We start from the raw sequence: 15,719 nt of genomic DNA, 5'->3' as shown, positions 1-15,719 counted from the left end.
TCAGCCCCGTCTTAAAAGGATGACTTAAATATTCTCTTTATGGCTAGATGCCTAGCACAGACCATGATCGAGACAGCCATGCTCCAGCGAGGCTTTAGGAGAAGATTCCCAAATGGACAATTAATTTAGATTTAATAGGACAGTTACTGTAAGTTTAAATAAATGCCAGTTAAATATTAAGAACATATTTATTGAAGATGAACAGTGCCGGTTGCATTGTGGGGTTTTCTCTTCCTTAAAGAAACCCTTTATCAGAAGAATTTCATCCTCTTGGCTCTCCCATAAGCGTGGCTTGGAGGCGGTGCAGCTCAGTGATTGCCTTGCACAGCGCTTTTCTGACCTCTGAAGGGCGAGTGAGAAGAGTGGAAGGACGCGATGCAGAGGGCTGTTTCCCTCAGGAGGATGAACATGAAGTATAAGCTGCTCCCCACAAGATGCCTAGGCAGCACCAAACTGTAGCCTTTCAGAGTTGGAAGGGTCCTTGGAAGTTATCTAATCCAAACTCCTCTTTTAGGCAGTCAGCGGGAATGACTCGGGCAGCTTCATACAGTCAGTAAGTGGGTAACTTGAGGCTGGAATTCTGTACCCTTGACCTCCAGCTCCTCCTTATCATCTTATTCTGGAACAGTTCTTTTAACTTTCTCAAGTGCATTAGCCCTTTTGGCTGCACTAACATTCGATCTTCTCAAAGACCCATTTATGAAGTTGTTGTTTCTTTTGAAAAAGTGAAATAGTGAAGAAAGCAAGTGACTTATCTAAGGTAACATAATGATGGCCTGAGTTGAGACTAGAACCCAGATCTTCTGGTTTCCAAATGAAATTTATAAAATTGTCACCTCAAATAAAAAATACAATTGAGCCCATATGTTATTTTTTAAAACACATACACACATTTATTTCTGAGAAGAAGGGAGAGAGAGAGAGAGAAATGTCAATGGTGAGAGAGAATCATTGATCAGCTGCCTCTTGCATGCCACACACTGGGGATCAGGCCTGCAACCTGTGCATGTGCCCTGTCCGGGAATCAACTGTGATCTCCTGGTTCATAGGTTGACATTAAACCACTGAGCCACATTGGCTGGAAAAGCCCATATATTATTGAGCAAATTCTTGTCTCATTATAATTTACCTCTTCTGCTCCTGCTCTTGATTGGGGAACAGTGAGTAAAACTTCTAAAGAAAGTGAAGAGAAGGATGAAAGGCAAACATGTCTAACAGGTAGTTGTGTAGGAAGAAAAGCATGCGGGAGCAGACATAAGATAAGTTTTTCTGATAGAAAATTTAGGTTTTTAAGCTCCAAGTGGGGGGCTGGTGAGCTTGGCATTCAAAGAGCTCTTTCTAAATGAGAAGGACTACCTGACTGCTTGGTCTACATCCTGAAAACACTAGAATGTGTCTATTCATCATGTAGACAAATGTAACCCTATTTCCTTCTGCACAGGGTACCAGGTCCAGAAACATGGCCCTGGGATGGTCAACAGTAGAAATAAAGAGCAATGAGTTGGGCACAGGATATTATTATCAACTAGAGGCCTGGTGCATGAAAATTCATGCACTCGAGGGATGTCCACCTGCCAGCTTAGGCCTGCTCCCCAGGGGATTGGGCCTAAGCTGGCAGCCAGACATCCCAGAGTGGGACTACGTCGCAGTTGGAAATCCTTAGAACTGCTGAGGAGGCAGGAGAGGCTCGCAGCCTTCAGCCAGGCTTGTGACTGAGTGGAGCAACCCCTGTGGGAGCACACTGACCACCAGCGGGCAGCTCCTGCGTTGAGTGTCTTCCCCCTGGTGTTCAGTGAGCGTCATTGCAATCAGTTGTTCCTCCATTAGGGTCACTTTGCATATTACCCTTTTATGCAATGCAGATGGAGGAGGCTCTGGATTCAGCCACAGGCCCACAGGAGCAGAGAAGGGCTAACACCTTCAGCAGAAGGAGGTCAGAAGGTGTTCCTCACTTTAGGATGAGCTGGAGCTGTCTTTTTTCTCAGTTTATTTCGCTACCTTTCAGGTGCACATGAGAACATGACAGATACAAGTTCCCAGCTGCCACAAAGCCCTGCCCTGTTTCTCCAGCTCAGGCCTCTATCCTGTTTGTGTTTTTGAGGAACACCCCAGGTGCTGTGACACTGGGGTGAAAGCCGGAGTATCACTTGTCTTGATTTGAGAGCTAAGCCACTTCCCCTTTCTGACCACATCCCAGCAGGAGGTTCCTGCTCTGTCCCTTGGATGAAACCCACCAGGATGTGTACACAGATGGCGTTCACAGGCCTTTGGTCATAGGGCTCCTAGGTCCTTTGAATGAATGGCACCTGGAGCTCCTGTGAATGAGGGGAGCACCTCCGCTAGTACCCCCCTCCCCAGTCCCAGTCCTGCCGTGTAGCAGGCCCTGCGCCAAATCCTCTCCATCTCTTGTCTCATTTCATCCTCACAGCAGCTCTGCAGTGGGGACCATTATCAGCGCTGTTTTACAAACAGGTTAACTTATTTCCCCAAGGTCACCCCATTAGTAACGGAGAAGATGAGTGTTTGACTCCTGGTCTGTCTGAGTCCAGATCCCATGGTCATCCCTAATCAATAAATATGTACTGAATGAATCGATGGACGCATGAACACAGCATCCTGGAGCAGTTAGAGGTTTTCAATCAGACACAGCCCTTCAGACATCCCATCCTTCCTTTAGATGGGCGCCCTCTGAGACTAGAAAGGCAGCTTCTGCCTATGCGCCTCCCAGGCTTGAGCTGGGCAGACCTGCACGGGGTCCTGCGCATGGTTCCTCTTCTTCTCACTGTTACATCCCAGGTTTAAGTCATTTTCTCAGGGAAACATTCCCTGATCTTCCAGATGCCAAGACAACCTTCTGAAAGACGCATCCTTCCCTGTACTCTTCAGAAGGTTTTTCCTAATCATTGCCACTCTTTTGTAAAATTCCCCCTTAACCCTTTGTATGCCATAAGCATCTATAGATGCAAGTGCTGGGCCTTCCCCACCTGCCAGGAGTGTCTATAGCCAAAAAAAAAAAAAAAAAAAGCAATATTACACTTGGTGATTTCCAGTTACAGGTAATCAGGCAATTAATTCAAACACATAAATTATTATGACCTGAGAAAAGAAAACATTATGCCACCCACATGCCATCCAGAGTATATGAACTACATTTTTGGGGGGATTATCTGCCGATTGGGAAAAAAAAAATCTATATGGAAATAGTGTTTAGTATATGCTTCTACTAGGATTGGCACAAAACAGCAAAAAAGGAACCAAAGACTTTTGTACCATGAGACAATTTTATTTTTAAAAAATAATAACTAAGTGTAAATACTACTTTTTTTTTTTTTAAACTGTGTATGTGCTATGTAAAAAGAATTTAAAATGTCCTTTGGAAGAATTAAAAAAATGTCTCCCTAAGTGGCAGCCCTGACCAACTTTAAAATCATTTTTTGTGAGAATTGTTAATGGAAAATATTCAAGAACATCCGAATTGGGAGTAATATATTTATTGTTAGAATACTTATTGCAAATTACTTTTTAATTAATTAATTAATTTATTTATTTTTAAAAATATATATTTTATTGATGTTTTACAGAGAGGAAAGGAGAGGGGTAGAGAGTTGGAAACATCGACCAGATACCTCCTGCACATCCCCTACTGGGGATGTGCCCGCAACCAAGGTACATGCCATTGACCAGAATCAAACCTGGGACCTTTTAGTCCGCAGACTGACGTTCTATCCACTGAGCCAAACTGATTTCGGCGCAAATTGATTGTTTTAAATTAAATTCAAAACATCGTGGCTTGTGGGGATGCTTTCCCTTTTGGACGCGTGGCAGTTAACTGGCTTGAAAACGCCTCTCTGGCTCCAAAGTGTGCTTCCTCAGGTTAAGCCTCTCTCCTCCACAGCTTCAACCCACCACCCAGGGCCCAGCCAGCATCCAGGGTCAAAAAACAATTGTTTCCTGTGTCCATGCGTCCATGCATTTCTTCCTTATATTTGTAAATCCTTGAGAGCATCCTTTCCCCTCCTAAAGCCATTCTACATGATCTCAGACCGCCAGGGTCAGAGTCTGGCTCTCAGGACAACCGTAATGGGACAATCTGTTCCAAAGAGTAGGCCCGTCTCAGCTTGTTCTCAGCGGTAAGTGTTCTCAAGGGCTTACAGGGAGCCTGGACTTGAGCTCAGTGTCACTTCAATCCCGAATGCCTATGCAAATAAAACCACCCACAAGCCCAACAGCACCATACTACAAGCAAGTTGAGGGCAATGCCTTCCATCTCAGTATCTCTAACTTTCTTCTTTTTTAAAAGTATATTTTTATTGATTTCAGAGAGGAAGGAGAGGGAGAGAGAAACATCAGTGATGAGTAAGAAATCATTGTTTGGCTGCCTCTGGCTGGGGACTGAGCCGGCAATCCAGGCACATGCCCTTGACCTGAATGGAACCAGGGATCCTTAGGTCCACAGGCCGCTGGCTGCACTTTAGATATCTCTTAGGAGGTTTCATGGCTTTCGGAATCCATAGGTAGTCTGACCGTTGCCATGTCTTTCTCTCCTCCTCCATTTTCTCTATGGGTGACCTCTTTTTCTCTGTGGAGTTTACATCTCTAGGGAGATGCTAGATGCCAGCCCAGCTGAACCATTTCATCTTGACCCTGTAGTCACCCAAGAGGAAGAATGGCGAGTAGTTTTCCCAGCGTCCAGCCCTGCCCTGCTCCTCTGGAGAATGTTTGCCCAGATCAGCCCCGCCTTTTCTGATGACAGCTTCCAATATCCACTGGCATTGGGTGCCAGGTCGCTCTGACCACCCTGCATTCATCATCTTCTGGCCTGCGCTCCAATTTGGAATCTCCGCCAGGAGAGGGGGGCCTTTCGCCTTTTTAGAGAAGGAGAGGAGCTGGCATTTCTGAAGCGAGTGCTCCTGGGTGGCATATTCACAGCTCTGCCACTGACTCAGGCTTGCTGTAGGTAGTAGAGTAAAACAAAAACAGCAGCTGATTTCCCTTTCGCTGGAATCCTTCAGTTCCAACCCCACCTTAGTGCGTGCGTAGATGCTTCTGTCTGCCAGAACCCTTCCGTGTACCTGTTTCCCCACCTGTCAGCAGGCTAGCACCCACTCACCCCTGCCTTGCGGTCATGGGATTGTTAAAGGGACTATGATTGTTTTCTTTTGCTCACTCAGGGTGTGCGTGTGCATGTGCGTGTGTGCGGTGCGTGTGCTGGAAAGGCATTGTCCTGTAGATATTTTTATAACCTGAAGCAATTACGACTGTCAGCACGGAGACAAGCTGTGACAAGTTGATTTATGTGTACAGTATGGGTGCATGTAAGCGGGAAGGGGAGGAGGACGGGGAGACGATGGGGAAGAAGGTGGAGGTGGGTGCTCCTTAGGAATCTGCTTTCCAGGAGGAAGTTGTTTCTTATCAAGAGCACAAATAATGAAATGGCTCTGACTGTCATCCTTTTTTCATTAACTCGGATATGCTGGGGAAATAAAGCAAATCCTGCAGTTTCATGAAGCAAGAGACAGGATAGAAGATAAGCCGCTAAATGTTGGTTCTATTTAGGGATTAGGGGCTGGGCAAGGAGTTGACATACGATTTGGATCTTCATCTCTTCGAACCACTTCCCTAAGGAGTTTGAAAGGAATGGATTCTTCCTGATTAATTGTGGGGGCCTCTCCCCACTTTCTAAACTTCCATTTTTGAATAAAGTTTGGATCCCAGGGTTCAGAGAGCAGGTATGAGGTTGTGAGGGGCTTTCCTTTGCTCATCTCGAGCCTCATGTGAGCTGGGCGGGCCTCCTTTCTGCCAGTGCTGGGAGGCCACAGCTCAGCACTGACCCTCCAGGGCCAGAGCCAGAGATGGTCTGTCTGCCTGGCTCAGATCAAGTGCATGCAGGCTGGTATAAACGGAACATCTTAAGTAGCCTGTGAGAAGAATTATTTTGTTCTGCCCAGCCATAATAATGAACCGGTAGCAGGCAAAATGCATTAATAGAGTATCTTCCACCTTGAATAGATTTCTAAGTATTTTACTGTAGAGTTAATCATGTATGTAGGTCCCTCGGGAAGGCCTGTTGTTGTCATTATCCACATTCCTAGATGCAAAAATGAATGCTCATTTGTACCTACCTGGGAATCAGATGCAAGAGCCAGGGGGAGAATTTATCAGGAAAGGAAGCATTGCTGCCCTCCTCCAGCCTGCAGGGAAATGGCTCCAAAGATGCAAGGAGTCCCCCTCCCTCAGGGCTGGCCTTTTGTCCAGGGGAGGCAGCAAGGATGCTTTTACAAAGAGGGTTTGGCTGGGAGGGATAGGGGTGGTTAAAATGGATGGATGATTCCAGGTGACTCCTTGGGTTTTCGAGAAGGAAGAACCCCCAATTCAGCAAACTGAAAGTCAGCAAACATAATCTCACACCTTATTCTGTTATCACGGAATATCTGCACTTGGTGAAAGCATTCAATTTCCTATTTCCACAATTTCCCATTGTAGAATAGCGATGAAATAGGGACTTGCAGGAAGGAACTGATGCTAAAACAGGGGAATTATCATCCTTTTCTTTAAAAACTATAAAGGAATCTCTCCTGCTCTCCATTATCCATCCCCACCTCCTCCCCACCAAGTAGTAAAGTCTTTCCTTGTGGCTGCAAGTTGACAATTGATTTTTAGATGATAGATCAAATGGTCCCAGGGAGTGAAACACAGCAGATGGGTTTCCCTGAAAATTTAATATCAGAAAGTCACCAGAGGACAGTAGGAGAAATGGGTCTAATGATAGATCAATTGTGATCTTCAGCGTGAAGTTGCTCAACATTGCACTCTTTGGTCAACAGTTCAGAGAGAAAAGCCAGCCTGCTCAGTCTTGCTTTGCTACCCTGGAGTTTGGCAGCCATGCCTGCAGACCTGACCTCACCCTAAAGCAATCAGGGTGAGGGGGATATGGTGGGGGAAGTGCTGTGCCCCCCCCCCCTCGCCAACACACACATGGCTGACATGAACGTGGTGGCTACTACTTACAAGGTGCAAGGACTCTTACGGTTCAGACCCTTGTAGTTGCAATGATTCTGTCTCTCTTGTGTTGGCCAGATGGCTCTTGTGAAACAATATTTTTCTGTTACTGAACAGTTATTCTGTATTTAAAAAAGCTTCCTGGTTGGATTTGATAGAAAGTGGAGGGGGGAAAGCTACAATTGCTGCCTCTCCATCTCCAGGTAGAATATGAGTCAGGGCAGGGAGCTGGGATGTGGAATGTGGGACAAGACCCTGTGGCAGAGCTAACCCTGATGGCAGGCTGGGCTGCTCCGGCTTCTCTCCTACTCAGGAGACAGGCCCAGGAAGGAGCAAGCACCACATCCCATCAGAGCTGAACTGAAGAGAGAAATAACAATGTAGGTACCCAGGGACCTGCAGCATCCAGAGAAGGGACCTGGTGTAAACTGAGAAGAAACCAGTTTTCTCCCAGGTTTCAAAAATGTGAGAAACACACCCCTCTGAGTGAAATCATCTCTGCGAGTGGGAGCCCAGGAAACTGGGGAGCCCCTGCAAGCCTAAGGGAAGAAGCTCCCGCTCCCTCCCGCGGGGGCACTTTTGCAGGCCCAGCATCTACGAATGCGGATACCACCAGAATGAGGAATGTAAGTCAGTGTCAGGACTTGAGCAAGATTCTGATGCGATTTTTGCCAGCTTCAGACATGCTGAGGCTTCTGCGATCCTGCGTTTGTTCTGTAGACGGAAGATCTTTATTTAGAGAGGTGGTGTTGACTGTGGTATTTTAAACTAGCTTTTTCTCTTTGGGGGCTGGGGGTGGGGGCTGGGGAGATGGGCGTGGACTATTGACTAAAAACGAGATTCCTCTAAAACATCCTCCCCAAACTCCAAATGTACCTTACATGCTAATGCCATGAATGCAATCATTTTAAAGGCGCCCGTATGCATGCTGCAGGGTTTTCCTGTCCTGCTTCCTGAGTTGGTGACCCTGATCCAGATGTCTCTGCTTATGCAAACAGAGGCCTGTGGCAACTTTGCCTTCTTCATTCGGGGGAAGTGACAGGTTTTTTTTTCAAGGCTGGGAGATGGTTAAACAGCTCGCCTCTGCTGGCGCACTGCTGCTGGTGGTGGCTGCGCGGCGCGGCGGGGGTTAAGGTGGGCGCCCGCCCGCGCCCCGCGCCGCCCGCCCGCCCGCCGGGATGAGCGCGCAGTCCGCCCGCTTGCGTGGCGCCGGCATCCGAGAAAGTGGCGGTCAGTGATGGAGCTGCTGCCATGACAACCCCGGCGGTCGGGGCCCGTGCGCTTTGGGGCTGCTCCCGGGAGGAGGAAGAAGGCGGCGCGGAGGCCGGGGGCGGCCGCTGAGCGTGGCGTCCGCGCGCGGCTCCGGTGCCGGCTGCGCCTCGCTTTCCCCAGCGATCGAGGGAGCGAGCGATCGGGGGGCCGCCGAGGTCTGGTCTCTGGTCCGCTGCCTCCTGGCCGCTCCTGCCTGGACCGCCAGGGCCACTGCCTCCACCGAGACCTGCTCCATCGCAGCAGCAGCTGCTGCTCCGATTTCGGCTCCGAGGAAGTTGACCCGGGCGGGCGGGCGGGCGGGCGGGCGGCTGCGGCAGCATCTCAGTCCGGAGCCCGGTCCCTGCGCAGCCCGCTCCCCCTCGCACACCCCCCGCTGCTGCCTCCTGCGTGCCCCACTTTCCGATTGCATCCGCTATTGTCACCGACCGCATCTCGCCGGCCATCCTGCCTCCGAAACTTACAAAGAAAGTACTGGATCTCCCCTGGCTGGCGCCGAGGGATTGCAGCCTGCTCTGCTCTGCTCTGCGTAGCCGGATCGGACCCACCCTCCGCTCCCCTTCGGGTACCCAAGTGCTTATGCCACCCCGAAGTGCCATGTGGAAACGGTTTGCGGGAAGAAGAGACCTCTGAGACGTGCCCGCGCCTCGGCATCTGCCCGGAGCTTCTTCCCCTTCCCCTTCCCCCGGCCGGAGCTGCACCCAGGAAGCCCCGTCTGGCTCTCCCAGGCTGGAGCGCTGAGCTGGGTTTGAGGGAGGACTATTAGACTCGGAGGAGGAGTCTGCGCGCTTTTCTCCCAGAAATAAAGAAAAAGAAAAAAAACAAACAAAACAGGAAGAAGAAAAAAAGAAAGAAAAGAAAGAAAGAAACCCGCGCCTCTCCATCGCCGCTAGTTCTCTGCTGGGTCCGAGCTCGCCCGCACCCCACCCACTTCCTGCGCTCGCCCCGGGGGCGTGTGCCGCGCGGCTGCAGCTGCAGGAGGAGTTCTGGGAAGTTGTGGCTGCCGAGGAGGATGGGGGTCTGTGGGTACCTGTTCCTGCCCTGGAAGTGCCTCGTGGTCGTGTCTCTCAGGCTGCTGTTCCTTGTGCCCACAGGAGTGCCGGTGCGCAGCGGAGATGCCACCTTCCCCAAAGCGATGGACAACGTGACGGTCCGGCAGGGGGAGAGCGCCACCCTCAGGTAGGGAGCTGCATTTCTTCTGTGACTTGACATTGACTCGGAAAGGGGGCTGGGGTCTCAGAGAGGGAGAGGGGTGTGAGTGTGTGCAATAGAGCTCAGATGAGCCAGGTGCGATGCTGATGTGATGTTGGTAGTGTCATGGGGACCTCTCAGAGCTGTTTCCCCAACACTGGCTTCCGTGGTCCGAGGCTTGAGAGGCATGAGGGGGTGGCTGGGCCACCAAGTCCCCAGGATTGAGGACCATGGGACTCCCAGGCTGGTGGCCATGGTGGTCGGGGCCTGGATGGAGCTCGGGGTGAACCATCTTCTCTAAAGTTAATGAGCCCCAAAGGACGGGGCTGGCTTCCTGTGCCCTCACTCTGCCCACGGCACAAGGAGTTAGTTGCCAGCTGGGCCCTGACCTCTGGCAGAGCTGCTGTTTTGCCCCGGGCCTGGCTGTGGGGCTGTTTTGGGGGCCTCCAGGCCACTAGCTGGTGGGCAGGAGGGCATGCGTTTCCCGAGTGAGCATGGCTTTCTGAGACCCAAGTGGTGGAGAGGCGTCTGGTTTGTCTGTGGGAAACAGCGTTTGTCTGGGTAACGGTGCTCTGGGTGTTGTCCGCCAGCACTAAGTCATCTATGGGCAGGAGCTGAGGTTCAGTGTTGAGTCAGGTCCTGCTTGGCCTCTGGGGCTAAGGTTTACAGCAACTGGAGGAGGAGGAGGAATCGGAGAAAGAGGAGGAGGAGGAGGAGGCTCTTGGTTCTGTTTTGTGCCTGCTGAAATGCTGACTCGATTTCCTACAAACTACTCCACTCAGGGGCAATTGCCATGGAATCTCACTCTGGAATTTGGTGAGAGAGTCAGCCTAAGGTAGAAGCTGGGAAGATGGATGGGGAGAATGATTTCCCTATTCTCTTTGATGGAATGTGCCTTTTTAAATAAAGTTTTCCAAACTGGGGCCATTGAGGCAACATTGACCGTATGTCCATCCTTTGCGTGTGATGGTTCTTGGCGCTGGTGTCCACTGTTTGGCCTCCTGGTGACCGTTCTTCCCGGATTGGATTGGATTGTCTGTGGATGACGCACTTAAAGCAATACTCAGGGGATGGGAAACGGGGAGGAGGAGGCACTGGCGGGTCATTGCCAAAGGAAGTGTGTGACTTAAAGGCTCATGCAAGACCTACAAAAATCCTGTGCGCCTTTGATTTGGGGAGCTCACTCCCATTGCCCCAGTGAACCCTTAGTCACTCCTTCGTTCCTGAAATCAGCCTCTCCCACTATGTCCTTTGGGGACTATTTTGATGGAAGGTTAAGCATCTACCTGCCTCCCGCCCTGAAAGAACTGTGCATCTGCTTTATAAAGAGATTCAATGTGGCTGAGGCCGGTTTTGCTCAATGGTTAGAGCGTCTGTCTGCGGACTGAGGGGTCCCTGGCTCGATTCCGGTCAGGGGCATGTACCTTGGTTGTGGGCACATCCCCAGTGGGGGGTGTGCAGGAGGCAGCTGGTCGATGTTTCTCTCTCATCAATGTTTCTGGCTCTCTATCCCTCTCCCTTCCTCTCTGTAAAATATTAATAAAATATATTAAAAAAAGAGAGAGAGATTCAACGCGAACTTCACATATGCCTTGATTTCAGAGCACTTAAGAGGAAAACAAAAACGAACTTCTAAAGCAATGTGGTCGGTGCCATTTAGTGTTCTCTGGGTGCCCCTTTGTCCCTAATCTTTGGCTGCCAGGAGTAACAGCCCGAGAGATAAAATAGAGATACTGGCACAGGGAGAACATTTTCGAAAGAAATGGGGTGGTCTTTTTAATGAGAAGGTGGGAGGTAGCTGTTAGAGAAATAGAAATAGCAAAGGAGGCCAAAACCAGTTTGGCTCAGTGGATAGAGCGTCGTCCTGCGGACTGAAGGGTCCCAGGTTCGATTCTGGTCAAAGGCCATGTACCTTGGTTGTGGGCACATCACCGGTGGGGGTGTGCAGGAGGCAGCTGATCGATGTTTCTCTCTCATCGATGTTTCCAGCTCTCAATCCCTCTCCCTTCCTCTCTGTATAAAATCAATAAAATATATTAAAAAAAAAAAAAAAACAGAAATAGCAAAGGATCCCTGACAGACAGTAGCTCCCACATTATGGGCACACAAGGGGGCGTTGGACAGGCCAAGATCTGGCTGGTCTCTCAGGGCATTCCCCAGCTCCATGGAAACCAGAATGCCCCAGAGAGTGTCTGAAGTTAGCAGATGCTCAGCCAGGGGATGGGCCTGGTTTAGGATCAGCTTCTCTTTAAAATCAGGTTTGCATGTACTGGCTGGTTTCTTTTTCTTTGTCTTTCTTTCCATGCCTCTTCTCTCGCGTCCCCCCTCTCCCCCAACACACACACTCTTGGGGATCCCTCTTCCTGTCTCTTTTGGGCATTCATGTTTGTTTGCATCTTCACACATGCTGGAGTCACACTGGCCTTGTTTGGGTGCAGATGGAGGAAGTGGGATGTGGTGGGGCTTCCTGTCCAGCCCCAGCCCCACCATGGCACACAAAGTTCCTCCTGGACCAACTCCCGCCATCTGTGCCAGCCCCTGGGCTGACTCTTTCTGACACCAGGAGAAGAACCTCTCACTGAGCCCAGCCTTCCAGGGTGGGGGTTAGAGGAACTTCAGTCTGCCTGACAACCCGTTGGCCATGGGCCCGCTTTAGATGGGAAGTGGGCTGTGGGGGTAGCAGGGCCTGCGTAGAAGATGCTTCCACCTCAGCAGGGGGATCCTGACTCTCCTCAGGCCCTGATGCACTGGGACAAGGAAAGGTCCCGCGGTGGGTGGACCTTTGAGGAGTGGGAGCCCTTGACCTCTCCACACAGGCTCTGCATTCTGTACCGAGAAACAAGTAGGAATTGTAGAGTGTATTTTGTTTACATAAAATTTGCACATGACCTGATTTCAGATGTCAACAATCTAGTGGTTCAGGGCTCTGAATTCTTTTTCTTTTTTGCTTTTTTTGTGTCTCTGTGGGTCTCTTCTTTCTTTTTCCTTCCCTGTTTCCTCTCTCCTTCCCTTTCTCCTTGTTTGGTTCGGCACGTGACCAAACTACACAGAAAGAACCACAGGAGAGAGGCCCTCAGCACCTCTGCTCTGCCTGAGAGCCACCCTACCCTGGCCACATCTCCCTGGGTGACAATGAGGCCAATGCTTGTAGTTTTCTTCTCAACCAGCAGAGGGCTTTCTGCTCTGATTTCATTTTCTTCTGCTTTGTTCTCTCCAGTTTCACTTTCTGAGATTTTTCAGTCCCCACAGAATGATTGCCTCCGCAGCGATTCTAGTGTGAGGAAACTTTTAAAGATGTTTTATTTCATCTAATTAGCACTAATGATCCTTGTGGAGGTATTGGGAAACCTTTCACCTAACGTGTCATCGACAGCCTGAAAAAAAATTGCAATTTGTAGTCTCCCACTCTTTCTGCCCTTCTGCTGATAGTATATGCATATTTTCAAAAGGGTGAGGTTACATAAAACAGGATGTTCAGTAAAAAAAAAAAAATCAAGGTTTGTTAAGCATTCACTATTTGGTAGGGAGTATTCTAAATACTTTATATAATATCTCACCCATCATCCAAACTCATAATATTTGCATTTAACCCTAATAAAAATCCCTACCATGCAGGTGCTATTATTATCCCAGTTTGCAGATGAGGAGACTGAGGCGTGGAAAATGGACATCATTATGATTAAGGTAGCACAGTTAGGAAGTTTTGAAACCATAGTGTGTGGCATTAATAGTAATAATTTTTAGTAAGTTTATTATTTAGTAAGTTACTGGCCAGTTATTGCCTGAAACATTTCTTATACATGGTAACATTTAATTCTCACAACAACTCTCTGAACTAGACTTAATTATTCCCATTTTATCAATGAGAAAGCTGAGGCCCAGAGAGGCTAAAATCACGCAAGTGATGGGATGTCAACTCAAGACTTTGCATTTTGACAGCCTTCCCCAACGTATTCTCTCTCCTACTTCCATGCTGGTACTTAACCTCTCCCTGATTCATTTCAGCGTATATTGTGTGGTTTACCTCTCTGCCTTCTTTCTGCCTTTGGACTGGGGGCAGTTAGCTCTTAAAAAGCAGAGACCATGTGATTCTGTGAGCCCAGGGCACTTCTGAATATCCACTGAACAAATGAAACCGATGACAACGAACCCAAACTCTCCCCAGCCTATATTCAATGTGTCCCCTTACCACATTTCTCCATCATTGGATTTTAAAATGCAGCTGTGGCCAATCAGCGGAGATTTATTGAGTGGTTCTTACACGAAGGCCACTGAGCTGGGTGTTGGGGTGTAAAATGGCTTGTGGTGTGGACTCCCAGTTGCAGGACCTTGGGTCCAACTCAGAAGGTGGGCTGTGGGCAAGAGGCCATGGGCAGCAGAGGCAGAGTGCTCATGGACAAGTGCTTGGTGCATGGTGGAGAAGAGTGCTCCCCTCTGGGGCAGGACAGCTATGCTGAGGAGCACAATGAGGAGGCAGCAAGAGCAGCAGAGCCTGGGGCCCATCTGTGTGGGTGTCATTAATGAGAGACTGCCATTACATGCCCCTGTGTTACTGGGCAACTTAGCTGAATATGTTTCCTGTGTTTATAGATCCCCCAAACATTTCCCTGGCTCATCTGGAAAGTGAGTCCCAGAGGCTGAGCTACACCCTGGTCCTCTGCCTACACTCTGGGTTTTGCCATGGTGATTTTTTTTTCTTTTTTTGGTGGGGAGGAGATGAGTGACTAAAACATCTGAGAAATGCGCTGGGTTGAAGTTGAGTTTTGAGGTAGCAGCTCCACAGAACAGCACAGAATCATGTGGTTTTGATACTTGAGAAAACTCACCGAGCCCCCTTTCAGAGGCTGAGAGGCCTGGCACTTTATTTCTATCTCATAAACCACTTAGCATTGCATTTTTAGAACAATGGAGTCTGTTAGTCTGTCCAGCTACCGCATGGCCTCTGGAAGCCAGAGTGATGCCCTCTGCAGGGTCACATCCCAATACCCAGCATGAGACATGGCGCCCATGGTTTGTGCTAATGAAGTCTGAGTGGCTGTCCTCCCGGCTTGCTTTCTGAGTCAGGAACGCAGAAAGCTCGTCCTTGCCACAAAGCTTTTGCACTCACGGTTCCACTGCTGGGAATGCCCCTCCTCCAGGCCTGCTTCCGTGGGCAGTTGTTTACCATCTTGGCCCTCGCTCACGTGGGACCCTCACTGAAATCTTTCTGGACACTCACATGAAGGGACTCACCACCACTGCCACCAGCCCTACAGCAGCAGGTCATCTGGGATTATATCTTTGGAGCAGTCACCTGTGTCAGAATGTGTTCCCTTTCTGTGTTCATGCTCTGTTTTCCCCAATTGGGCTGTCATTTCCTCAAGTGGAGATACCTTCTCTGTCTCGCTCTCCATGATGTCTGGCATAGAGAAGCTGCTCAGAAGAGAGGTGTCGCACGAATAAATGAAGGACTTGGTCTCTGAGATGAAGATCTTCTTCTATTCAGCCCTTTGCCTTTAGTTGTCTTGTGATGGCCTTGCCCCGACCTATAGCTGTCCAGGTTGTGCCGCTGTGCACGGTGGCTCTTTCTTGCAGGATGAGGCTGCTCTTGAGGACCTGAGTGGCTGAGCTGGTGTCTCTCTGTCCAGGACACAGATGGGCTGTGTCAGGTGCCTGTGGTGATTTCATCGCTGCACCCATGACACACACCTTCTTTCTGCCAGCTTGCTCCCCTAGCCAGCACCTTTGAAGGAAATGCCACTCGCTATTGATGTGGCCAACCTCAGGTGGACCTCAGGGAAGCTGGCATTTTCCAGATAAGAAGGAGATCAGAGAAGCAGGTCTCCGCCCACCCTGCTCTCTCTCTACTTAGAGTTGCTGGCAGTGGCTGTCTCGTGGTGTAACTATTGACCTGTTGTGGAGGAATTAACTCACTCGGAAGAGCAGTGTCACTCAGGATGCCTGTGCTGTTCTCACTGCCCTGCCCCCTCGGCAGAGCCACCCCCCTGTGCTCACCTCCGGGGCCTGCCAGGCATCCAGCCGGCGGACCATGGCTCCAAAGAGCGTGGACAGATGGGGCTGCAGAGGGAGGCTCCTGGAAGCTCACTCAGTTGGTGTAAGGAGCCAAAAACTAAAACAGGAAAATGAAAAAACCAACCAACCACAGGGCAGAAGGAGAACCCGGGTGCCCGTTGTCAAGGGAACCTAGGGAAGGGTGCAGAGGGACACCAGATCTCCAGCACGCCTCACCTGCACGCATAGGTGTTTACAGAAATGCTTCT

At 49.7% G+C, this 15,719-nt stretch overlaps 1 protein-coding gene across 4 annotated transcripts in view; it reads left to right on the top strand.

Moving 5' to 3' along the window:
- Positions 1–15,719, top strand: part of NTM (neurotrimin) — an 814,150-nt gene that overhangs the window by 444,540 nt on the left and 353,891 nt on the right. Inside the window, exon 2 of one of the 4 annotated variants that reach the window (XM_036449152.2) lies at positions 9,363–9,447. In XM_036449152.2, the coding sequence (XP_036305045.1) occupies positions 9,363–9,447 (85 nt within the window). Of the gene's footprint in view, positions 1–7,904; positions 9,448–15,719 lie in introns of those variants that run through there. The other 3 variants (XM_036449153.2, XM_036449155.2, XM_036449157.2) reach the window with 3 other exon arrangements.

Source organism: Pipistrellus kuhlii, unplaced genomic scaffold, assembly GCF_014108245.1.
Source record: "Pipistrellus kuhlii isolate mPipKuh1 unplaced genomic scaffold, mPipKuh1.p scaffold_m20_p_20, whole genome shotgun sequence".
Taxonomy (NCBI): Eukaryota; Metazoa; Chordata; class Mammalia; order Chiroptera; family Vespertilionidae; genus Pipistrellus; species Pipistrellus kuhlii.
This window is presented reverse-complemented; position numbering and strand designations above follow the sequence as displayed.